Source organism: Chiloscyllium plagiosum, chromosome 33 (assembly GCF_004010195.1).
Source record: "Chiloscyllium plagiosum isolate BGI_BamShark_2017 chromosome 33, ASM401019v2, whole genome shotgun sequence".
NCBI classification, from domain to species: Eukaryota; Metazoa; Chordata; class Chondrichthyes; order Orectolobiformes; family Hemiscylliidae; genus Chiloscyllium; species Chiloscyllium plagiosum.
The window spans coordinates 7,520,690-7,547,049 of record NC_057742.1 but is presented as its reverse complement, the minus strand read 5'-3'; the positions used below and the strand labels follow the sequence as shown (position 1 = coordinate 7,547,049).

At 45.7% G+C, this 26,360-nt stretch overlaps 1 protein-coding gene across 7 annotated transcripts in view; it reads left to right on the top strand.

Moving 5' to 3' along the window:
* The window catches only part of cacnb1 (calcium channel, voltage-dependent, beta 1 subunit), a 272,320-nt gene that overhangs the window by 222,466 nt on the left and 23,494 nt on the right, over window positions 1-26,360 (top strand). For 5 of the 7 annotated variants that reach the window (XM_043674850.1, XM_043674846.1, XM_043674851.1 and 2 more), the window contains 4 exons: window positions 4,689-4,747; window positions 6,880-6,989; window positions 14,962-14,970; window positions 24,779-24,930. In XM_043674850.1, coding sequence (XP_043530785.1) covers window positions 4,689-4,747; window positions 6,880-6,989; window positions 14,962-14,970; window positions 24,779-24,930 — 330 coding nt within the window. The remainder of the gene's footprint in view (window positions 1-4,688; window positions 4,748-6,879; window positions 6,990-14,961; window positions 14,971-24,778; window positions 24,931-26,360) is intronic. The other 2 variants (XM_043674847.1, XM_043674852.1) reach the window with 1 other exon arrangement.

Sequence of the window (26,360 nt, the reverse complement as noted above, 5' to 3'; positions counted from 1 at the left end):
AGCTCCATGTGACACATACATCACTCCATGTGACACACACAGCTCCATGTGACACACACAGCTCCATGTGATACACACAGCTCCATGTGACACACACACAGCTCCATGTGACACACACAGCTCCATGTGACACACACACAGCTCCATGTGACACATAGCTCCATGTGGCACGCGCACAGCTCCATGTGACACATAGCTCCATGTGGCACGCGCACAGCTCCATGTGACACATGCACACAGCCCCATGTGACACGCACACAGCTCCATGTGGCACGCACACAGCTCCATGTGACACACACACACAGCCCCATGTGACATACACACACAGCCCATGTGACATACACACACAGCTCCATGTGACATACACAGCTCCATGTGATACACACACCAACACCGCTCCATGTGACACTCAGACACAGCTCCATGTGGCACACACACACAGCTCCGTATTGCGCATGCACACAGCTCCATGTGACACTCAGACACAGCTCCATGTGGCACACACACACTGCTCCATGTGACAGGCACACACAGCTCCATGTGACAGGCACACACAGTTCCACGTGACTCGCACACAACTCCATGTGACACGCACACAGCTCCATGTGACACACCCACAGCTCCATGTGACACACCAACACAGCTCCGTGTGACACACACACAGCTCCATGTGGTGCACACACACAGCTCCATGTGGCGCACACACAGCTCCATGTGACACACACACACAGCTCCATGTGACACACACACAGTTCCATGTGACACACACACACACAGCTCCATGTGGTGCGCACACACACCTCCATGTGACACACAGACACAACTCAATGTGACACACACACACAGCTCCATGTGACAAACACACACAGCTCCATGTGACACACACAGCTCCACGTGACACACGAACACAGCTCTATGTGACATACACAACCAACTCCATGTGACACACACACACACAGCTCCATGTGACACACACCGGTGCATGTGACAAACACACACACAGCTCCATGTCACACACACACACAGCTCCATGTCACACACACACAGAGCTCCATGTCACACACACAGACAGCTCAATGTGAGACACACAGCTCCATGTGACACACACAGCTCCACATGACACACGAACACAGCTCCATGTGCCATACACACCCAGCTCCATGTGCTGCACACACACAGCTCCATGTGAGACACACACACACAGCTCCATGTGACACACGCAGCTTCATGCGACACACACAGCTCATGAGACACACGCGCACAGCTCCATGTGACACACGCGCACAGCTCCATGTTACGTACGCGCACAGTTCCATGTGACACACACAAATAGCTCCAAGTGACACGCACACAGCTCCATGTGACACGCACACATACAGCACCATGTGACATACACAGCTCCATGTGACACACACAGAGCTCCATGTGACACACACACACAGCTCCATGTGACACACACACAGCTCCATGTCTCACACACACACAGCTCCATGTGACATACACAGACAGCTCCATGTGACACACACAGACAGCTCCATGTGACACACAGAGCTCCATGTGACACACACAGCTCCACATGACACACGAACACAGCTCCATGTGACATACGCACCCAGCTCCATGTGGCGCACACACACACAGCTCCATGTGACACACACCAGTCCATGTGACACACACACAGCTCCATGTCACACACACTCACACACAGAGCTCCATGTCACACACACACACAGCACCATGTGACAAACGCACGCAGCTCCATGTGACACTAACAGCTCCATGTGACACTAACAGCTCCATGTGACACACACAGCTCCATGTGGCACACACATACAGCTCCATGTGACACTTGCACACAGCTCCATGTGACACACGCACACACAGCTCCATGTGACACACACACACAGCTCCATGTGACACACACACTCACAGGTCCATGTGACACACACACACAGCTCCATGTGACATACACATCTCCATGTGACACACACACAGCTCCATGTCACACACACACACACAGCTCCATGTGACACTAATTGCTCCATGTGACACACACAGCTCCATGTGACACCACACACAGTTCCATGTGACACACACATACAGCTTCATGTGACGCACAAACAGCTCCATGTAACACACACACACAGCTCCATGTGACACACACACACAGCTCCATGTGACACACACACTCACAGGTCCATGTGACACACACACAGCTCCATGTGACATACACATCTCCATGTGACACACACACAGCTCCATGTGACACACACACACACACACACACACACAGCACACACAGCTCCATGTGACACACACACAGAGCTCCATGTGACACGCGCACTCAGCTCCATGTGACACGCACACAGCTCCATATGACACACACACACAGCTCCATGTGACACGCACACACACAGCTCCATGTGACACACACACACACAGCTCCATGTCTCACACACACAGCTCCATGTTACACACCCACAGAGCTCCATGTGACACATACACAGCTCCATGTGACACATACACAGAGCTCCATGTGACACGCGCACTCAGCTCCATGTGACACGCACACAGCTCCATATGACACACACACACAGCTCCATGTGACACGCACACACACAGCTCCATGTGACACACACACACACAGCTCCATGTGACACACACACAGCTCCATGTGACACACACACAGCTCCATGTGACACACACAGCTCCATGTGACTCACACACAGCTCCATGTGACACATACACAGCTCCATGTGACACACGCGCACACAGCTCCATGTGGCACGTGCACACAGCTCCATCTGACACATACAGCTCCATGTGACACACACACAGCTCCATGTGACACACACACACACCGCTCCATGTGACACACACACAGCTCCATGTGACACACACATAGCTCCATGTAACACACACACAGCTCCATATGACACATACACAGCTCCATGTGACACACACACACACAGCCCCTCATGGTACGTGCACACAGCTCCATCTGACACACGCACACAGCTCCATCTGACACACACACACAGCTCCATGCAACGCGCAAACAGCTCCATGTGGAGCACATACACAGCTCCATGGGAGACACACACTCACACACAGTTCCATGTGGCACCCACGCAGTTCCATGTGACACACTCACTGCTCCATATGAGACACACGGCTTCATGTGTCACACACACAGCCTCATGTGGCACACACACACGGCTTCATGTGACACACACTCACAGCTCCATGTGACACACGCACAGCTCCATGTGACACACGCACAGCTCCATGTGACACACACACTGCTCCATGTGACACACACACAGCTCCATGTCTCTCACACACAGCTCCGTGTGACACACATACAGAGCTCCGTGTGACACACACACAGAGCTCCGTGTGACATATACACAGCTCCATGTGACACACACACAGCTCCATGTGACTCACACACAGCTCCATGTGACTCTCACACGGCTCCATGTGACACATACACAGCTCCTTGTGGCACGTGCACACAGCTCCATCTGACACGCACAAACAGCTCCATGTGGCACGTGCACACAGCTCCATATGACACACACACACAGCTCCATGTGACACATACAGTGACAGCTGCATGTGGCTCCATATGACACACACAGCTCCATGCGACGCACACACAGCTCCATGCGACGCACACACAGCTCCATGCGACGCGCACACACACAGTTCCATGTGGTGCACGCATACAGTTCCATGTGGCGCACACACAGCTTCATGTGACACACACACACAGCTCCATGTGACACACACACAGCTCCGTGTGGCGCACACACACAGTTCCATGTGGCGCGCACACACAGCTCCATGTGACACTCACACACAGTTCCATGTGACACACACACACAGCTCCATGTGACACACACACTCACACACAGTTCCATGTGGCACCCACACAGTTCCATGTGGCACGCACACAATTCACATGGCGCACACACACAGCTCCATGTGACACGTGCACTTGATGACACAATGGGGAAGTGCTGCTGCTGCTGAACCTGAAGGTTGTGGCTTTGAGTGTCAAGCCCCAAGAGCATAATTCAGGTTGTCGTCCCCAGCAGGAGTGCTGCGCTGTCAGGGCTGATGTCTTCTTCCTGAGCTTCTTGCTCTCTCAGGTGAATGTCACGCCTCCTGCAGTGCTGTCTTTGAAAAAAACTGGGGTCGGAAGGAGCATGTTCTTAACGTGCTGGTCAATGTCTGTTGGTTAATCAAAATCACCAAAACTGATTGTCTGACCCTAATTGCAGTGCTGTTTCTAGATAAGTGCTGTGCACAATTCACTACATTTTGTGGCAATGGGTCTATATTTCAGGATTATATAATTGGCTGTGAGTGGTCTTGGAATGTCCTGCACATGAAAGATGCGATATAAATTCAGTTTATATTTTTCTTTCTATCTGCTATTTGCCCCCAGTTTATGAGCATTGTGGAGTTTCAGTCAGTAGTTTTGGTGCCCACATAACCATGCAAGTCACAAGTCTACTGTGTTGAAATCCTGGCCTGTGTTCTGTTTGCAAACCAGTCATATGAAACTTGGCCCTGAGGAATGGAGAGCTTGGACACTCCTTGCCAGTAACTAAAACAGGAACCTTGCTTCAATTGTGGCAGAGCTAAACCGAGATTCACTTGTCTTTGCTTCTGTGTAGGTGACGGATATGATGCAGAAAGCGCTTTTTGATTTTTTGAAACACAAGTTTGATGGAAGGTAAGGATCTTTGAAAAGTGACCTTTACTCCATCGAATGTATCGATAGATGTGTGAGAATACGTTGGTTAATACCCTGTGCGTACTTCCTCCTGATAGGTGACTGCTTCAGTCTGAAAGCCTAGCTGGGGTCCCAGGTTATCTCCACCAGTATGAGGAAAATGGATGATGACATTAAGGAGAGAAGTCATCATTCTGCAAATAGCATTGAGAACAACTAAACTGGGACAAGCCAGTCCCCTATTTTGTAAAACTGACTGTGTAAATAATGGGAGGCAGAATAATCTCTTTGGTCTTTTTAGTCTGCTCTGGCATTGAGTATAGATCATATCTTTATGTAACTTGCCGTTAAATGCATCTATTCTGTTCACCTCAACTTCTTCCTGTGATAGTGATTCTCATCGTTCAATGGGTAAGAGGCTTCTCTTCACTTATTGACAGTGATTGCTGATGGCACCTATAAATTTCACCAGACAACAGTGGTCTGTGGACAAAACACAGGCCTAACATTTTTTATGTAACTTAAGGGGAGACAGATTTGCTTTGTGTTGTAATTATTTATAAATGTGGCGTTTTTATATTAATGATTTTCAAGCTCTCAGTTATGAATTACAATTGCTTGTTTTATTTGTATCATCATCACAACTTGGCACATGCCATCAGTTATCAAACCAAAACAATTGACTACTCAAATTGTTCTTGGCTAAGAGGTTTCTTGTCCCTTAGCTGCTGTTCTGCAACATTCCTATTTCACACTACACAACATGAGTATACATTAACATGAGGTGCGCAAAGACCTCGTGTGATGCACCGTGTCATTTGGAACAAGCTTTTATCACTGACACATAAACGATGATTACTGGGGCGAGGTGCTGGAGTGCGGCTGGTGACTGTGAATCCCTTTCAGCAAGGCACCAGTGTGTTCGGGGAGGGAAGAGAAGAAGCATTGACAAGACCAGCTCAAATAGAAACAAGGAAGGGTGCAGAAGATGTGAAAAGAGAAGGATTCCGTACTTGAGCACTATCACTGGAAACCCATTGGGAGACTGAGGGGATGCAATGGGTGGGTGATAGGTGAACCCCAATATTTAAATGGCTAGTCCAGTTCAGGTTTGGGTCAGTAGTAACCCCCGAAAATGTTGGCATTGGAGGATGGTAATGCTGCTGAATATCAAGGGGTAATACTTAGACTTTGTTTCTTGTTGGAGACGACCATTGCCTGGCACTTGTCTGGTGCAAATGTTATTTGCTGATTATCGGTCCAAATCTCAATATTGTCCAGGTTTTGCTGCACATAGACATGGGCTGCTTCATTATCTGATGAGTGATGCTGAACACTGTACATCGAGCATTCCCACTTTTAACCTTCCGATGGAGGGAAGGTCACTGATGAAGCAGCTGGACATGGCTGGCCAAAAAGGCACTATTGCTGGGATATGTTCACAGGGTGAAGTAAATAGTATGTTAGTAGTAAACTGCACCAAACAAGTTATAGGAATCAGTCCCCTCCCTTTGGCTCAGTTACTGAGGTACTGCCAATTCTATATCACCACCACTTATTCATAGATTGCACTGTGTTAGCTCATTTTACACAGTCAATAGGTAAAAGGGCCGAAGGTAAGTGTGTTAGTGTTGGCCTTGCAGGTGAAAAGTTGAAATCTTGCTCCTGATTGTCCCCAGGTAGCACCTCGTGAAAGATGCACAAGTGGCTGTGTGTCAGCCCAAGGCAGAACCAGGCTTAACGCTGTTATAAGTTTCTGCCGCTGGGAATCTGAGGCTGATGCGTGGAACAGTGGTCACTTTGATTTTCCCGAGAGAGACCGAGAGTGTAGCCAAAAAGAGAATCAGAGCTTTCGGAAGAGATGGAGGGGAAAAATTGCAAAACAAAAAATAAAAAAAAATCAGGTATTGTGACGTAGAAGAACACGACGGCACTGTTTGTTTTTGCAGAGGGACAAAGCTATGACCCAACTTTGAATGTTGAGCATTCCATCACAAGTGCAACCCTTGTCATACATCCCCTCAATGGTCAGCGAGTGGAACTGTGCAATGATAAGCTGTTACCACATAGACATAGACAGTGCCAGAACTCCGAGTGGAAAGGCTGTAAGTAACTCTGCTTTCTGTCAACAGAATATCAATCACACGAGTTACTGCTGACATTTCACTTGCCAAACGATCAGTGCTGAACAACCCCAGCAAACACACAATTATTGAGCGTTCCAGCACACGCTCCAGCCTGGGTGAGTTACTCTCTTTACTCAGTATCAAGTGGATTTCTATTCTTTTAAACGCAGCTTTTCACTGTATATTTTTATTTCAGTCTCAATGCCACCTCTCTGAGAGTAGCCCACTGGCAGAGGAGGTCTGAGAACACATGGATTCAATCATTAGCAAAACAAACAGAGGGCAATGAGAATAAAACAAAGACAGTATACTGCAGGTACTGGAGATCTGAAATAAGGACAAAGTATTGGAGGAACTCAGCAGCTCTGGCAGCATCTGTGGAGAGCGAAACAGAGCGAATGTTTCAAGCCCATTATGACTGTTTCAGAACTGAGGATGGGAATTGGTTTTCCCCAATGGGTTGTAACCTGGAAGTCACTACCTTAAAAGGCTATTAGAAGGAGACACCATGGTAACTTTCAAAAGGGGATTGGATCAAATATGTGAAAAGGAAATATTTGACAGGTTATGGGAAGAGAGCGGGGGAGGGACTAACCACAGAAACGTTACAATGCAGAATGAGGTGGAGGTGCTGGTGTGGACATAGTCAGAAGTCACACGACACCAGATTATAGTCCAACAGGTTTATTGAAATCACGAGCTTTCAGAGCATTGCCCCTTCATGAGGTGAAGTCAGGTTCACCTGACGAAGGAGCTGTGCTCCGAAAGCTTGAGATTTCAAATAAACTTGCTGGGCTATAACCTGGTGTCATGTGACTACTGACTTGGTGCAGAATAAGGCCATTCAGCCCATTGTGTCAAGCTTCAAATGAGCATCATTACCTACTGCTAATCTCCTGCTTTTCTTCCATGACTTTGCACATTCACTCTCTAAAATGCAAACACCCCATCCCCTCGTGAATGTTCCAGTACAATAACTGGGTAGTTCCCTCAAAGAGCTGGTTCCAAACAATGAGCTGAATTCTCTGATTCTCTGCCAAGGTTGATCAGGGATTTTTCTGTGTCACTATTGAAAGGACTTGGGTTAATTCTCGAGTGTTTCATGTTTGGTTTTTCTCCACAGGGTTGGCATCCACACTTTTAGTAACTGACATGGTCTTTGTTTTAAACTAAGGCTAACCTATTGACTCCACAGCTTTGTTCAAACTTCCATGAGCAGCCTCGGTATGTGAAGCCTCGGATTGCAAACAAGCTGTTACAGTTAAAAATCACACAACACCAGGTTATAGTCCAACAGGTTTATTTGGAAGCAGTAGCTTTCGGAGCATCGCTCCTTCAACAGGTAAACCAGTGATAGGGTTAAGAAATGGCTTAAATTTTAGTGACTGGCAGCTAGAGTTGGATTGAACAATGCAGCTGATGTGCTGTTGCTGTGTCCCATAATTGTGATGTAGGTCTCTGTGATCCTCACTCTGACTCACACTGTTAGCTTCTATTGGTAAGAAACAGTAACAGCTTCCCTTTCTGCACAGATGGAGAATGTCAGATAGTTGAGCAGACAACGCCACTTAAAGCCAGGAGAAGGTATTACTGGCTTTTTATTTGTCACTGACAATATTGCCATTAGTTTCCAAATGCAATTGCCTCCTCCTACCGTTTAAAAAGAATGATACAATTGCATTTGGAAACTAATTTTAAAAGGAATGTTGAAACGAAATCTGCAAAAGACCCAGTCATAGTTTTCACATTAAAAACATAATTTTTCACATAATTTCTTGACGCAATTGCTTTCTTAAAACTGCATCTGATGCACTCCAAACTATCACCACTTGCTCATGTCAATGTCCACAACATGCAGTTACAGATGATTGCTCAATAGGGGGAGTTGGTTAGCTCAGTTGATTGGATAGCTGGCTTGCATTGCAGAGTAAGGCCAACAATGTAGGTTCAATTCCTGCATTGGTTGCTAAGAAGGACTCGCCTTCTCACCTCTCCCCTCACCTGAGGTGTGATGACCCTCAGGTTAAACTCACATGTCGCTCTCTAATGAGAGATGGGACCTCTGGGACCATGGTGACTGCTATTACTCAAGGCAGGAAACTGGGGAGTCAGAAATGATTGGGATCATTGAATGCTTAAGCATTAGGCTACTGTGAGAGGTTTCCTGTGCTACAAACCAAATCGTGGTGTCCTTATCAAAAACAGAGGTTGCTGGAAAAGCTCAGCAGGTCTGGCAGCATCTGTGAAGAGAAATCCAGTGACCCTTAGAACAGAGCGTCCTTACGTTGGTTCATACCAGCCAAGCAAAACTTCAAAATATTAAGCTACAGGGAAAGTCTTGTAGTTTGGACAATATACTTTTAGTCCACCTGTTCCTGGCCCGCTGTCCATTTAAGTCATTTTTTTAAAAAAAATTCATCAAATGTGATCAGTATAGAGTTTCCAGGCAGTTCTGGTGATATCACTGATGTGGAGAATTTGGTCATTTTGGTCGGCATGGACCAGTTTGGGTCCAAGGGCCTGTCTCTGTGCTGTAGGACTCTATGAGAACCCTTGGACTCTGGCGGCCTTTTTGGGGGTAGGGGTCACATATATATGCCACCCACGTCAGGTTAATCTGAGGTAGCACATCTCATGAAAGGGCACAATCAACTCAGGCCCTGGTTTATTAATAAAAATGGGGTATGCAATTGGTGTACTGTCGTTAGATTTCTATTTCCCCCTTAAGCGTAGTAACTAATGATTTATCCATAATCTTTAGCTCAATGTGGATACGTTAAAAGCTTTTTTTTTGCTCTAGCATGTTCCAGACACCATGTTGACCATTGTATTGCAGAGTTGTTGAAGTTTTCTTTCTCGAAAGGGAACTACAGTGAGTCATTGTAGACTGAATACTCAATTAGAGTAGAAGAGTGTGGTGCTGGAAAAGCACAGCAGGTCAGGCAGCATCTGAGGAGCTGGAGAATTGATGTTTCGGGCATAAGCCCTTCTTCAGGAATGAGGCTTGTGGGCTGGGGGGTCTGAGAGATGAACGGGTCCCGTTTATTTCTCAGACCCCCCAGCCCACAAGCCTCATTCCTGAAGAAGGGCTTATGCCCGAAACATCAATTCTCCAGCTCCTCAGATGCTGCCTGACCTGCTGTGCTTTTCCAGCACCACACTCTTCTACTCTAATTGAGTATTCAGTCTACAATGACTCACTGTAGTTCCCTTTCGAGAAAGAAAACTTCAACAACTCTGCAATACAATGGTCAACATGGTGTCTGGAACATGCTAGAGCAAAAAAAAAGCTTTTAACGTATCCACATTGAGCTAAAGATTATGGATAAATCATTAGTTACTACGCTTAAGGGGGAAATAGAAATCTAACGACAGTACACCAATTGCATACCCCATTCACAGCAACAAAGGAGGGTGGAGTGGATAGGTGGGAAGGAAGATGGACAGGTAGTTCAAGAGGGCGGTGCCTAGTTGGAAGGTTGGATCTGGGATAAGGTGGAGGGGAAGGAAAATGAGGAAACTGGTGAAATCCACATTCATCCTGTGTGGTTGGAGGATCCCAAGGTATTCCAGGCATCGGGTGATTAGGGTTTGGCAGTGGAGGAGGCCCAGGACCTGCATATCCTTGGTGGAGTGGGAGGGGGAGTTAAAGTGTTCGGCCACTGGGTGTTGGGGACCACACTCTCTGACTCTGATCTCCAGCATCCGCAGTCCTCATTTTCTCCTCGTCAATACTCAATTAGTCACATTGATGCAGGGCAGGGATTGGCAAATTAAATATGCACCATTGGTTCTCACTGGAGAGTACAAGTCAGAAAGCCCCCATGGTCAAATCATGGTGTGATTGTAATGTCAAGTCAGGTCTGCAAGATCTACACAGAGGAAGCATACAAGTAGAATGTTGTGTAGAGTCAACCCACAGAGCTGATTCCTAATGATGAAAGGTTTTGGAGAAACCTATTCTTTTGGTGTCCTAGATTGACCTTGTCCCATAATAAATCTTTTGCTTGTTCCTTTCATTCGTCTATTTTTACTGTCTGCGATAGAGAGAGCACTTTGTATGTTAGTGATTATCTCCTGTCGCAAGTGACAGAGAGGAAAGGATTTAAACTGGCAGCGGGGAGATCTCCCAGGCCCAAGGCAGCTCTTCAAGTTGGCTCCTACAGTTTCACATGACTGTCCCATGTTTCTTTCTCCTTCACTCTCTCGTTTCCCAATGTGATGGTCCCAGGGGAGTTTCCAGAGGAAAATCCACAATGGGTTTTGGAGCAGTGAGATCTTGGCTCACTTGTCAATTGCTTTTCAAGAATTTAACCAAGGCTTTATGTGGCTTTCCTTCATTTCCTATTGCTGTTTCAATATCATGCCTACCCCATGTAATATAAAAATGTCTAAACCTACAAGCAAACTGTAAAAGCCGTGCCAGTGCTGTGGTTAACAGGCACATATACATATAGCACACTTCCTCATTGAACTTAGACCCTCCCCTTCTCACAGCATGAGTGTGTGTACTTAGTGGAAGTGGAGGAACAAGGATTGAGATGGAGGAGCATAAGAGCGGGTATCAGGCAGAGAGATGTTCTGACATTTGTTCTTGTAAAACATAAGACCAGCATACACTGGCCTATGAGGTTTTCTTAAAATCGGTGAGCTAAGTAACCGTGGAAACGGGGATGTCAACAATAGGAGAGTGCACAACCCATGCTCACGGTTACAGGGAGTGTCATTCCATTTCTCGTCCATATCCCGTCCTCTGCCTACCTTTCACGTGTACAGTTCAGACATGCACTGCCAACAACATCTGGCCACAATGGGAATCTCAGACATGTGCTTTGACTGTTTCCTTGTCCGATCTGTTCACTAGGAGCCCCTAAGTAAAGGATTCTGGATCAGTGGTGCTGGAAGAGCACAGCAATTCAGGCAGCATCCGAGGACAGGCAAAATCGATGTTTTGGGCAAAAGCCCTTCATCAGGAATAAAGCAGGGCTTTTGCCCGAAACATCGATTTTGCCTGTCCTCGAATGCTGCCTGAATTGCTGTGCTCTTCCAGCACCACTGATCCAGAATCTGGTTTCCAGCATCTGCAGTCATTGTTTTTACCCCGTTTTTGCCCCTAAGTAAAGGATTATCCTATCCATTCGATAGCTCGTTCCAAGTGTTGGCACAGGCAGAATGGGCCAAATAGCCTGTTTCCCACCTTTTATATCATTTCATATCATTCTCTATTTCTCTACATACTCCACTTTTCATCATTTTTCAAAACGGCAATCTGTAAAGTATCAACACTACGTTCACGTCAAAGTAAGGCTCATGGCTTTAAGATCTCAGGAAAACTTAAAGTGTAAAGCCCATCTCAATAAGATTTTAGTTTCACCCCTCAACAGGAATAGCTGCAACTTACATTTATTTAGCACCTTCAACATAATAAAATGTCCAGCTGTTTCTCACAGGATTATTATCAAAGCAATTTGTTGCCGAGTCACGGAGATCTTGGGGCCAGTGAGCAGAAGCTTGGTCAAAGAGATGCCTCTTTCAGAAGAAATGGACTAGTGTTAGGGAAGAAATGCAGAGCTGGGGACCTTGGCAGCTAAAAGCATGGCTGCCAGTAATAAAATGATTCGATTCAAGGATGCTCAAGGTGTAAGAATTAGAGAAGTGCAGGTACCATGGAAGGTTTTAGGGCTGGAAGAGATTAGCAGTGAAATCATCTGTCCTCAGGTGAGAAGGACACAGAATTAGATGTAGGGGTGTCATACCCAGACACTGCCACACTCTGAGTATGGTTGACCATCCTGATTGTTGCCAATTGAGGCCCATAGGTGACAATTAAGGAACACTCAAAGACCTCATTCTGTCTTCACTGGGACTAACCCTCAGCTAATGCAGTATTGACGATAGCTGCTCCCCTGTAGACAGTTTGTTCCCTCAGTGAGAGGATCCCTTTATCAAAGGCAATATGTTTCTGACTGGGGGGGAGGACACTGAGCAAGAGGGTACCCTCTGTGAGATACAACATTATTCTTTCTTCGAACACCGTCGACCCCATCCCTTCTCACCACAACATCTAACAACCCCACCTCCCTGACATCGCCTTCCTCTGTCCTGGGCCCTCTGCAATCTTGGGACTCTGAGGGGTGTGATCCTATCAGCAGCTCTGGCCTCCTACCATGGTAATTGCTGATAAGTCAGCCTTTTATGGAGTGGCAATTCTTTTCATAGGTGACTTCTGGCATCATCACTATTCCCCCACCCCCACCCCAACCCATCCCCCAAGACTCTTTAATTCAGGGAGAAGATTCCTCTGTAGCCTCCCTGCACCCTCTTTGATATGTGCTGGCCTGGTCAAAACAGCATGTGTTCCTCCATTCTCCAGCCAGCTTGAAGTTCTGTTGGAAGGATATTATTAAACCAGAGAGGATTCAGAAGAGATTTACCAGGATGTTGCCGGGTATGGAAGGTTTGAGTTATAAAGTAAGTCGGGACAGGTTGAGACGTTTTTCACTGGAACCTAGGAGGTTATATAAAAGTTTATACAATCATGAAGGGGATAGATAGAGGTGTCTTTTTACCCCTAGGGTGGGGGATTTCAAGACAAAGAGGTATAATTTTAAGGTGAGAGGAGAGAGATTTAAAAAAGACATGAGAGGCAAATTTTTTACACAGCGTGTGATTCACGTGTGGGAATGAACTTCCTGAGGAAGTGGTGGGTGTGCGTACAGTTAAAATGTTTCAAAGACATTTGAATAAGTACATGTATAGGAAAGGTTTGGAGGGATATGGGCCAGGAGCTGGCAAGTGGGACTAGTTTAGTTTAGAATTATGTTTGGCATGGACTGGTTGGACTGAAGTGTCTGTTTCCATGCTGTGGGACTCTATGATGCTTCAATAAGATTCCACCCTAGAAATAAGTGGAAGCAGCGCCATGTTGAGATTTGAAAATGAGGATGAGAATTTTAAGATCGTGTTTAACTTGGAGCTAATGTCAATCAGCATGCACTGGGATAATGGATGAACGGGCTTTAGGGCAGAGACAGCAGAGGTTTGGGGAGATTAGAGTCGAGAGTGTGGTGCTGGAAAAGCACAGTAGGTTAGGCAGCATCTGAGGAATAGACATTTCAGGCATAAGCCCTTCATCAGACACTTTCCTGATGAAGGGCTTATGCCCAAAACATCAATCCTCCTGCTCCTCGGATGCTGCCTGACCTGCTGTGCATTTCCAGCACCACACTCTCGACTCTGATCTCCAGCATCTTCTAGTATGGGGATATCACCATGGTTACATATAGCACAATGTTTGGAGAGCAGCCAGGTGCAGATTGGAGTGATCAAGTCAAGAGGTGACAAGTTCTGGCTGAGGATTTCACTAGGAGATGAGCTGAGCAAAGGCAGAGTTGGATAATGTTATGGAGGTGGGAATGGGTACTCCTAGTGATTGCATAGAAAGGTAGTTGGAACTTCATTTCTGATTAAACATAACAGCAATGTTGCAAAGCCTAGTTCAGACTCAGAATAATTGCCAGAGTGAGAGAGAGAGAATCAGAATTTGTGGCAGGAATGAAAGACAAAATTTAATTCAATGCAGAGTCAACTTAATAAAGACTGAGATTGTCGCATCAGTATTATGTCCAGTATCCATTGCTGATAATTTGATACGATTTTTGTATGAAAATAACAACGAAACATCATAAATAAAAGTAAACATTGTTAACAGTTTGTACTTTCTGCTCATTCAAATTAGCTGATTTCAAATTAAGAGCCAATGAATGCATAAACATAGAAAATGTTGGGAATACACAACAGATCTATGAACAAGGTCGAGTTAACTTTTCAGTCATTGCTATTCTCTCTCTAATTACAGTGGGAAAAATTGACACCTTTGTATTTTACCCCAAGGTGATAAAAATATTAATGCAACAATTGTGATAATTAACAGGGCATCTTCATCAAATCTGCTCAAATTTACTGATAAATTCTAATCTAAACTTTAATAAATACTGCTGTGGAGCATGCTTTGGACATTATAAATTGACTGTCTTGGATTTTTCTCTCTCATTCTCTCACTCCATCACTATTCTCCTTCCTCCTCAGATGTACTGGGTATGTATATCTTACCATAACATGTAACCCATTCCATTATCTTGTGTCTTACCTGTAAGTGTCTGTGTGTCTGTATGTCTGCCTCAAGTTGCTTGTCTTCCCTTGCAGCAAGTCCTGACTTTACCTAAGGCTGTAGCTGTTCTCCTCAAATCTCTATTTGAATGAGAACCCGGCTTGATTTGACTTATCCTTTGGCATGTAAATGCAAAACAATGGCAGAAGTAAAGGTGGTTCCGAACAAGCTCCTCTTGCGGGTTTATTTTGCTTTCAATTGGGAAATCCCTTGGATATCAAGGACAGACAGGGAATTTTGTCCTGTCCATGCCAGGTGAGGCATTAAAGACACTCAGCCCAATGTCCCGAGCTGGAGGGAAATCATTAGTGTCACCGAAACGTAGCGTGGAACAGAAGCCGCAAATGCCATCTGTTCCATCAAGACCACTGTCTTATAGGGCCCTGCCTCTTGATTTTGAGTTTTTGCTTGTTGTTTAGGAATATGCAACACTGCTGGTCCAAGGAGTTTCATTTTAGATTAGATTAGATTCCCTACAGTGTGGAAACATGCCCTCCGGCCCAACCAGTCCACATCGACCCTCCGAAGAGTAACCCACCCAGACCCATTTCCCTCTGACTAATGCACCTAACACTATGAACAATTTAGCGTGGCCAATTCACCTGACCTGCACATCGTTCGGACTGTGGGAGGAAACCGGAGCACCCAGAGGAAACCCACACAGACACGGGGAGAATGTGCAAACTCCACACAGACAGTTGCCCGAGGCTGGAATCGAACCTGGGACCCAAGGTGATTATATTAGGACGTTGCTAGGATATTGACCTAGCAACAGCGAAGAAACAGCGATATCTCTCCAAGTCAGGATAGCGTGTGGCTTGGAGGGAAATTGTGGCAGTGGGAGGCATTTCACACATTTGCTGATCTTGTTGTTCTAGACAGTACGGGTCCCAGGTTTGGAAGTTGTCGGAGGAGCCTTGGTGAGTTCTTGCAGTGAATCTTGTAGACGGTACACACTGATTTCCACTGAAGAGGCAGATGGAGTTTTATTTAAATAAATGCAAAGTGTGGCATTTTGAAATGACAAACCAGAGCAGGGCTTATACAGTTAATGGTAGAGCCCTGGGGAGTATTGTTGAACAGAGGGACCTAGGATAGCAGGTACATAGTTCCTTGAAAGTGGCATCACAGGTAGATAGGGCAGAGAAGAAGGTGTTTGACACACTCACCTTCATTAGTCAGAGAATGAAGTAAAGGAGTTAGGACGTCATATTGCAGCTATACAAGTGAAGCCACTTTTAGAATATTGTGTACAATCCTGGTTGCTCTGATATAGGAAGGATCTTGTTAAACTAGAAAGAGTACAGAAAAAATTTACAAGGTGTTATAGAGACAGGAGGATTTGAGTTATAAGGAGAGGCTGGGTAGCTTAGATTCCCTACAGTATGGAAACAGGCCCTTCGGCCCAACAAGTCCACACCGACCCTCCAAAGAGTAACCTATCCATGCCCTTACATTCACCCCTGACTAATGCACCTGACACTATGAGCAATTTAGCATGGCCAGTTCACCTGGCCTGCACATTTTTTGGATTGTGTGGGGAAACTGGAGCACCCGGAGGAAAGCCACGCAGACTCAGAGAGAATGTGCAAACCTTACACAGACAGTCACCCAAAGCAGGAATCAAACCTAGGGCCCTGGCACTGTGAGGCAGCAGTGCTAACCACTGAGCCACTGTTCCACTCCAATAGGCTAGAACTTCTTTCCCTGAAGTGTCGGAAGCTGAAGGGTGACCTTATAGAGGTTTATAAAATCACAAAGGACACAAATAGGGTGAAAAGCCAAGGTGTTTTCCCCAGATTAGGGCAGTCAAGAACTAGAGGGCGTAGGTTTAAGGTGAGACAGAAAGATTTAAAAGGGACCCAAGGCTCAACACAGTGGGTGGTGTGCGTATAGAATGAGCTGCCAGAGGTGGATACAGTTACAACATTTAAAAGGCTTTTGGACAGGTACATGAAAAGTAAAGATTTAGAGGGATGTGGGCCAGCAACAGACAAATAGGACCAGTTCAGTTCAGGATTCCTGATCGGCATGGACGAGTTGGACTGAAGGGTCTGTTTCTGTGCTGTATGACTCTCTATAAGCCCCGTGAACCATGGGAGGTCACAAATTGACCTACATTGACTTAACTGCTCTTCACGGGACAGTGTATTGACATTCATGAACTAAAGAGAGAATATATTAAAGGTAACAAAATTAAAATTTGACTGCAGTGATATCACAATTTGCTTTGAAAAAAATAAATCCATGTTCGTGGCCCACGCGTCTGATTGTACGTCAGTGATGATGTGAGATGATTAAAGCAATTTCAAAAAATCTGTTTTTGGAGCAGGTGGTAGAGACCTGTGCTGAGACCCTCTTGCTCAATAACGTGAAACTTCCATAGACATTGGAAGATAATTTGGCTCTGCAGATACAATCGAGTCAAACCTGAAACATGGCAAGTAAGAAATTGACAGAATTGGTTTTGAGTTTAGACAGAGTCAGTGTTAACAGATCATGCCATTAATTGACATCTTGAGTAAGGGTTTGTCCCATAAAAATGCCTGACAGTTTATCCGAAAATGTATGTAACTGAGATGAGCAACGGGTGGCCATTGTTTATCTCCATCGAATGAAGTATTAATTGAGCCCAGCCAACACTGCTGAGTCCCAAGCTCACGAGTCATCTCTCTGTTATTTCCAACTGTAGCTGGATTTCACAATGAGACATTAAAACACTGACTTCTCTTCCCATGATGCTCTTGTAAAGGGCTGAGAGCAGATTAATCAAAGCAGGGAGGGATGGGGCTGGTACGTAGGTCTACATTTCACAAAGGCCAGGGTCTAATTAATACGTGATAAGTTATCTCACTCATGTGAAAGTAGCTGTTGTCATCAGCCCTGGGTTAGGAAGAGGAAAGTTCAGCCAAACCTTTCACCAGCAATCACTATCCAATTATTCTTGCTGGGCAGAACAGATTAGCTGTGCTGCATCCCAGAGCCAGCTAGCTGAGCAACAATTAACAGACTAAGCTCATCTTTGAAATGTGACCACAAGCATCTGTGGAACTGCATTGTGATGTGGGTATCACTGTCAAGGGTGTTGCCTCTCCGTAACTACCCTGCTTGCCTGTTTCAGACGGCACTTAAGATTCACCCACCTTTCCCTGGGTCTGGAGTCGCACTATCTAAGAACTTCCTTTCCAAGGAAGGGACTACTGTTGAACCAGACAGGTATTTGCAAATTGTTACATGGTCACCATTATTGATACCAATCCCAGATTTGATCCCATGTACTAGCAGCATTAGCCTGGACTTCTTAATTACCAGCAAAAATGAAGCCTGCAGATGCTAGAGATTAGAGTTGAGAGTATGGTGCTGGAAAAGCACAGCAGGTCAGGCAGCATCCGAGGAGCAGGAGAGTTGACATTTCGGGCAAAAGCCCTTCATCAGGAAAACCCTTAGTTTCCTGATGAAGGGCTTTTGCCCAAAATGTCAACTCTCCTGCTCCTCAGATGCTGCTTGACCTACTATGTTTTTCCAGCACCACACTCTCGACTTCTTAATTGCTTAGTCCAGTGACATTCCCACTACACCATCATCTTCCCCACACAAGAAAAGCTAATCCAACATGACCAAATGCATTAGGGAGAGCAGGAATGAAAAGTAGGCAGGAAAATTACAGGTGATAATCAGTCATTGATCATTCGTGATACGTTTCTTCTAAGCATAAAGAAACTTGAGCCTCAAATGTTGTTCTGGTAACCTGAAAATTTAAATAGAATTAGTAAGACCCAGCACCGAGATGTTCACGGAGCTTTTCTCAACAAGAGTGAATGATGGATATACCATCGACTCTTCCTCTGAACCCAGCGTTTCAGTGATTAGAATAAAGGATGGGTTTAGCCATAATTTCAATGTTTGAAATTTAGACTATCCTCAGTCACCCCTTGACCTTTCTGCATTGTTTGTCTCAAGTTTTCTCCCTTTCTCACAGATGCATGTGGCTCCCTTGCCAGTGTAACCTGTCTGCTGCAGCACCTGAGTGCGCTGCTGTGCAGTCTGTTCCACATATTGTCCATTAGCATGCAGCACTACACCACAGTTAACCAGCAGTTAACACCTTGCCATTCAGCATGCATACAGCAACTTCACATCCAGCATGCAGATACTGCTGTCTTACCACAAAGAATACCTCCAACTTTTTGACCCATACGGGGTGAATGCGTTACTACTTTGCATGAAGAAAATGCATTACTTTCTAGCATACAAGGAATGCATTACCAACAGACATGCATTAAAAACTTGCAGGGCATGCATTACCATGAGGTATGCAGAATATGCATTATCACCAGGCATGCAGGAAATGTGTTCATATCAGGCATGCAGAAAACAAGATGCAGAAAATGCCATGGATTTGAGCATGCAAAAGGATGTTCTATAATGTATAAACAACCTAAAGTGAATGCAGAGATCATGAATTGTCTAGTTACAGAAATGAAAATGTTTAATTTGCAGAAATCAAAACAGGTACTGTATATTCATTTAATATAGAGAGATTTTATAAACCTGCTTTTACTGAATTTTCTCTGTTGGTTTTTCTGATATACTGTTATTTCAGAAGCTGTCTATTTTACATGTCACTATTTGCATTGGGGAAATCCGACATGCCAGGTGTTAATGATGTTATCGACTGAAGACGGAGCTTGTTTGAAATAAAGGCATATGGTTTGACACAGTCCCCTGGGTAAATTGATGATGGAAAAGTAAAGGAAAATCTAAATTTGATTGCACTCTCAACCTCCCCGCCCCCCCCCCCCACCTTAAACATGCTTGGTGATTGAAATACTCCACATGTAAGCAGGAAGTGCAAAATCTTAGTGTCTTACCACTCCAAATTATCCAGAGCAGGTTAACAGTGGCGTACATCCCTTTTACTGGGGGTGCACTGTGATTGGATACTGGTGCACGCAGTCACATAGTAAATGGGTTTGTCCTGGCAAATGGAACAACATAGGAGAGCTTGTGTTTGAAAGTTTATTGAACGCTGCGTCAGAGGTGTTATTGAGGAGGTGGATGGATGTCCTGCATTGACAAGCAACTGTGTAAGCATACCACAAAGGGCAGTGGGAGCAGATAGACCTCACAGGCAGTGTAAGGAATCCAGCTCCGACTGACTGGGTACAATGCTGCAAGACAAATAGACATTGTCAGCAAATAGAGGTTGTCATGGTGGCTCAGCGGTTAGCACTGCTGCATCACCCCACCAGGGACCTGTGTTCAATTCCACTCTCGGTGGAGCTTCCTCTGGGTGCTCTGCTTTCCTCCCATGGTCCAAAGATGTGCAGGTTCGGTGGATTGGCTGTGAGAAATGAAGCATTATGGAGATGGGTGGGATGCTCTTCAGAGTGTCGGGTTGGGCCGAATGGCCTGTTTCCATGTACTATGGATTCTATGCATTATCAAATCCAGTTGCACTATAAGCCTCAGTCAGTGGTCAATTGCTAACACCTCCACCTCTCAACAGTGGTTAACCATCAGAACCTGTATTGACTGTTCATATGGTTCAGCTCAGACGTACTGTTGCTGCAAATATCACAGCTTGCATATACTCATCCTTACTGGTGTATGAGATGTGGGCATTGCAGGCTAGTCCACCATTTATTGCCCTCCCTAATTGAAGATGTTGGTGAATTGCCTTCTTGAAATGCTGCAGTCCACAGGGTGTAGGAACACCCTCAGTGCTGTTAGGAAGGGAGTTGACTCAGTGACAGGGTAGGAATAACGATATCTTTCCAAGTCAGATGGTGGTGTGGCTTGGAGGGGAACTTGAAGGTGGAGGCATTGCCATGCATTTGATGCTCTTGGGCATGGGTTTTCACGGTACTGTCAGACAGACTTTGGTGAGTTACTGCGGTGCTTCTTGTCGATGAGACACATTATTTGCCATCGTGTCTCAGTGGCAAAGGCGGTGGAGATGTCAATCAACCAGGATGCTTTGCTCTGGGTGGTGTCAAACTTCTTGAATCTTGTTGGAGTTGAATTCGTCCAGGCAAATAGAGAAATTCCATCCTTATTCTGAGTTGTGCATTGTAGGCTAAGGAGCTGAGTTACTCACGGCAAGATTCCTAGCGTGACTTGTTCTTGTAGTCACTGTATATGGCTGGTCTAGTTCAGTTTCTGATCAATGATAACCACCAAGAGTTTGATAGTGAGGGATTCAGCGATGATAACGCCACTGAATATCAAGAGGCAAAGGTTGGTTTCTGTCTTGTTGACAATGGTCATTGCCTGGCATTGTACATCACAAATGATACTCCTTGGTCTAAGGCAGGACGATTTCCAGGTTTTGCTTTATGTGGACACTGCCTGCTATTCAACCATGACAATCAGAGACTGCACGCAGCCACTGAGATATTGCAGTCTCTTGTGCCGGACATGGTGAATGCACTATTGGAGGGTGTTGGGCATTCCTGTATGTCCAACTCCATGGGTCAGATGGTGTTGACGATTAATGAGGCACCTACTGCCAAGACCATGGCCAGCAATCAGTCTGAAACCAATGAAAGCATCTATCCTTATATCTACTCCTCCCTCTCACATCCACTTCCACATCCCAGAATCACTTCTGATTTACAAACTGGGGATTAGTTAAATGTAAAAACTCTTCCATCGCTCTCCCCTTACCATTACCTTCCCCTTGTGCCTTTTTTTCTTCCGAATACCCATGAGTTACTGCCTGAGTGAGCAGTGGAGGAACAGCAACACGAGAGAGCTGATGCAGGCACAGCACCATGCAATCATTTCGCTCACTCAGTGCCCAGCTTGGAATCTGATGCTGTGCCTGTGTTAGAGGACAGATCAGAGGCAGACTGTACGTGGTATTTGGCTATGAGCATACTGCAGCCAACACAGGGGGCAAGAACAGCGCAAGTATCAGTTCACCAGAGGGCGAGACCACATACAGGTTCAATGAGGACTTCAATGGGACAGCCGACAAAGGAATGCTAATCCAGCACAAACTCGGTGTGCTTTGATGCAATGAGAACTAATCAAGAAACCTCGCTGTTAAGGAGCCTGAAGGGCTCTAGTACCAACATAGCACAGGGCCTTACACAGAGTTTGGATTCTGCCCTTACCAGCGTGGAAGAGGAGATCAGCTCCATTCACACACTGACCTAGTCATTAATGCAATGTCCGATACCCAATGGTGCAACTCCCACTGGAGCAGAAAGCCAACGTCTGAGTGGAAGCTGAGCTTGCTGCCGTACAGGTTCAGACATGACGGTGGATTATGCTGGTCAGGTGGTGCCACAGAAATTCATCGCTTTGTGCTCGGGCAGATTGGGTCACTGAGGCCGTGCTCTGGGGGAGACTGGCCATGGTTTCACAGGAAAGGGACCCACTGACCAAAGTCAGGAAGGCCAACGGGGAGCCTCCCAGCCCAGTTACTCTGCCAGAGGCCCTGCTATTAGCCAGCGTAGACCTCAGCTGTGTATGCACTCTGTCCAAAGCTAAACCTTAAGGCCCAGAGCTGCTTGAGGTATTCATCCATCTGCAGTGTCCCTCATTGAAAGTCAGTGGGCCATGTTAAAACCCCTGGGCGAGCACTGCATCAGAGCATTGGGACAAACTAACACAGAGAACAGGCACTACAGGGAACGTGTGACCATGTTTAATTTGTGCCTATGTGTAATTTAGCACAACGTAATTTAGAAATTTGGTTTGGAATGCCTGTTTTGTGGTGCCATTTTGGTTTGCAGTGCGGCTCAGGGGATACTTTGGTGAGCGGCACAATTGTACGTTCATTGGCGAGAGTCATTCTTACTGCAGTCGAGAGAATGGTGCTGGAAAATCACAGCAGGTCAGGCAGCATCCGAGGAGCAGGAGAATCGACGTTTCTGATCTCCAGCATCTGTAGTTCTCATGTTCTCCTCATTATTACTGCAGTCAGATTAGCTGGGAGTCATAGAGGTCTACAGCATAGGAAGGGGTCCTTCGGCCCATCAACTCTGTGCTGGTCAAAACCAAGGACTGTCTATTCTCATTCCATTTCTCAGCACTTGACCCAGAGCCTCTAATTCTTGACTGGCAGCCCTGGGAAAAGAAGATTGTCTTCCTCAGCAGTGATTTTGACTGGAAAGTATGCAGTGATGGTGTATTACAGTTCACTCAGGTACACTTTACTGTGACAACACAAACCTTTTACATACATGTGGTAGTTTGGAAATCTGGATCGTGACACTAGAGACTCCAACTTCCTTTTCGTTGCAATAGTTGACCGGGAATCTCGTGTCGAGGGTATAGTGCTGGAAAAGCACAGCAGGTCAGGCAGCATCCGAGGAGCAGGAAAACTTATGTTTCAGGCATAAGCCCTTCATCAGGAAAGTGTCTGATGAAGGGCTTATGCCTGAAATGTCGATTCTCCTGCTCCTCGGATGCTGCCTGACCTACTGTGCTTTTCCAGCGCCACACTCTCGATTCTGATCTCCAGCATCCTCACTTTCTCCTACTTGACCAGGAATCTCCCTCAGTCTTACCACTGGCAGCTGTTGGACAATATGCAGAATGGCACTTGACCTGCGTTGGCAATGTTGTGAATGCTTCTTCCTCAATCAAAGGTCCGCTGTGGAGGGAGTTCAGTGTTTTGAGGCAGGGGCGTTGCCCACAGCACCACAAGACTCACATAAGCTTCAGTACATTCGGGTGTGTTCCACATCTAGATGAATAGTTGGTCTGCGTTCTCTCTGCAAGGGAAGCACCCGAATCAAACTCCAAGCCAGAACTTGGCTCTGATAGTCTCGCAGTTCAGTATCTTGCCAACACTTGGTGTCAGTGCTTAGGCAGAACAGACATTTGAACAAGGTTCTGGAGGGCAAACACTAAACGGCAACCCAGAATGAGTCACTGCCCTGAGGGGTGCAAGGAAACAGGAGTAGAAAAAGAAAACTGACAGCTTTATACTCAGACAGCCCAAGTGAGGCCTGAGAAAGGAAGAGTTAATGAAATCTCATGGACTCAAGAGACTTACCCCACTATCAGGAGCAGATGCTTTTATCTTGAGTCTGTGCCCAGTTAGCTAATACTATCCATGAGACAAGCAAGTCTTTTGCTGTCAGACGCACTGTACTGAGAAGGGAAACCCATTCGGTTTGTTCATCCTGATTAGCATGCAGAGAGTGCTGTGGGTAAGTACAAGAATCGAATTTGGCAGGAACAGGTCACACAATGTTGACATTTGCTGTCAAGCACATACTTGAAGACCCTTGTGTGGACTGGATGCTGTAGGCACCTTGTGTGTTTAGAGCTGTCCCTCATCAAAACGTCAGCACCTTCCGATGGGAACGGGAGGGAGATTGGGATTCCATCATTATTGCCATTTGACAAACATTGTGTGATGGTCAAGTCCGTAATCTGAGATGTAGAATTAAGTAAGATACAAAGCCACTGAATCCACTTTGTCCTGTAAACAGAGAGGATCTGATTCCTTTTAGAGATCGCCATTTTGGCTAATGGTTTTGTGTTGAAACCGAAGGAAAGGCCTCCATATGATCCAGACTAATGACAGCAAGCTAGCACTATTGGCTCTGTCATGACTACAATATGCATTTTACTGCTTAAAGAGGAGGCAGAACCAATGTGAGCATGGAGGGACACAAATCTCTCTCAAAGGGGACTGCAGGATTGGAACTGCGTTTGCTACTTTTATTGTATGTTAGTAAAAGTGCCTTAATTTTGACTCTTTCCCTGTAGCTGAAGTACAGAGTGAGATTGAACGTATTTTTGAACTGGCTAGGACATTACAGTTGGTGGCTCTTGATGCAGATACCATTAATCATCCTGCTCAACTTGCCAAGACCTCTCTGGCCCCAATTATAGTCTACATAAAGATCGCTTCACCCAAGGTAAGAAACTTCAGAAGTGTGTTCAAGTTCAATGCCTATAATTGCCTTTAATTTCTTTCCAACAGACAAATAAGGGACAAGAGTAGGCCATTCGGCCCTTCGAGCCTGTTCTACCAATCAGTTAGATTGGGGGCTGATCTGATTTTAACCTCCACTCTACAACCCTTCATATCACAATAACCTTTCAGTCCCTTTGGTCATCAACAAAGATCAACTTCAGCCTCAAAAATATTTAAAGATTCTGCATCCACTGCCTTTTGGGGAAGGGAATTCCAAAAGACACTCAGCCCTTGGAGAGAAAAGATATCCCCTCATCTGTCTTAATGGGCACCCTCTATTTTTAAACTATGACCCCTACTCCTAGATTTCCCCACGAGGGGAAACATCTTTTTGACCCCGACCTGGTCAAATCCCCTCAGGTTTTTGAGTTTCAGTTAAGTCACCTCTCATTCTCTACTCCAGAGGATACAGGCCCAGTCTGTGTGGCCTTTCCTCAAAGGCAATCTGCTCATTTTAAACTTTCTCTGAACTGCTTTCAGCTCATTAACCTCCTTCCATAAGTGCAGTGCCCAGCTCTGTACACAGTACTCCAGGTGCAGTCTCAGCAATACCTTATTGTAGAATACCCTTCCTACTCCTGCATTCAATTCCCCTCGCAATAAACCATCACATCCTGTTAATTTTCCTGATTATTTGTTGTACTTTTATGTGATTCATGCACTAGGTTAGATTTTGCTGCTTCTCAAGGCTCGGTAACCTCTTACTATTTTAGAAAATATGCTTCTTCTTTATTCTTTGTGGCCAAGATTTCTCACTTGCCCACATTGTACTCCATTTGCCAGGCCTTTGCCCATTAAACCCATCTGTATCTGTCTGTGGATTCCTCATCTTGTTTTCACAAAGCAAACCAGGGTGTTTAAAACCAGCAGGTGGAGCAAGAGTAGCTATCTCATTTGCCAGAAATAACGTCTATAAATGACGTTAAAAATCACACAACACGAGGTTGTAGTTCAACAGGTTTATTTGGAAGCCCTGGCTTTCGGAGTGCTGCTCCTTCGTCAGCTGATTCATCAGCAGCGCTCTGAAAGCCAGTGTTTCCAAATAAATCTGTTGGACTATAATTGGTGTTAGAGCCATAGAGACGTACAGCATGGAAACAGACCCTTCAGTCCAACCTGTCCATGCCAACCAAATATCCCACCTGCCAGCACCTGGCCCATATCCCTCCAAACCCTTCCTATTCATATACCCATCCAAACGCCTCTTAAGTGTTGCAATTGTACCAGCCTCCACCACATCCTCTGGCAGCTCGTTCCATACACGTACCACCCTCTGCATGAAAAGGTTGCCCATTAGGTCTCTTTTATATCTTTCCCCTCTCACCCTAAACCTATGCCCTCTAGCTCTGGACTCCCCGACCCCAGGGAAAA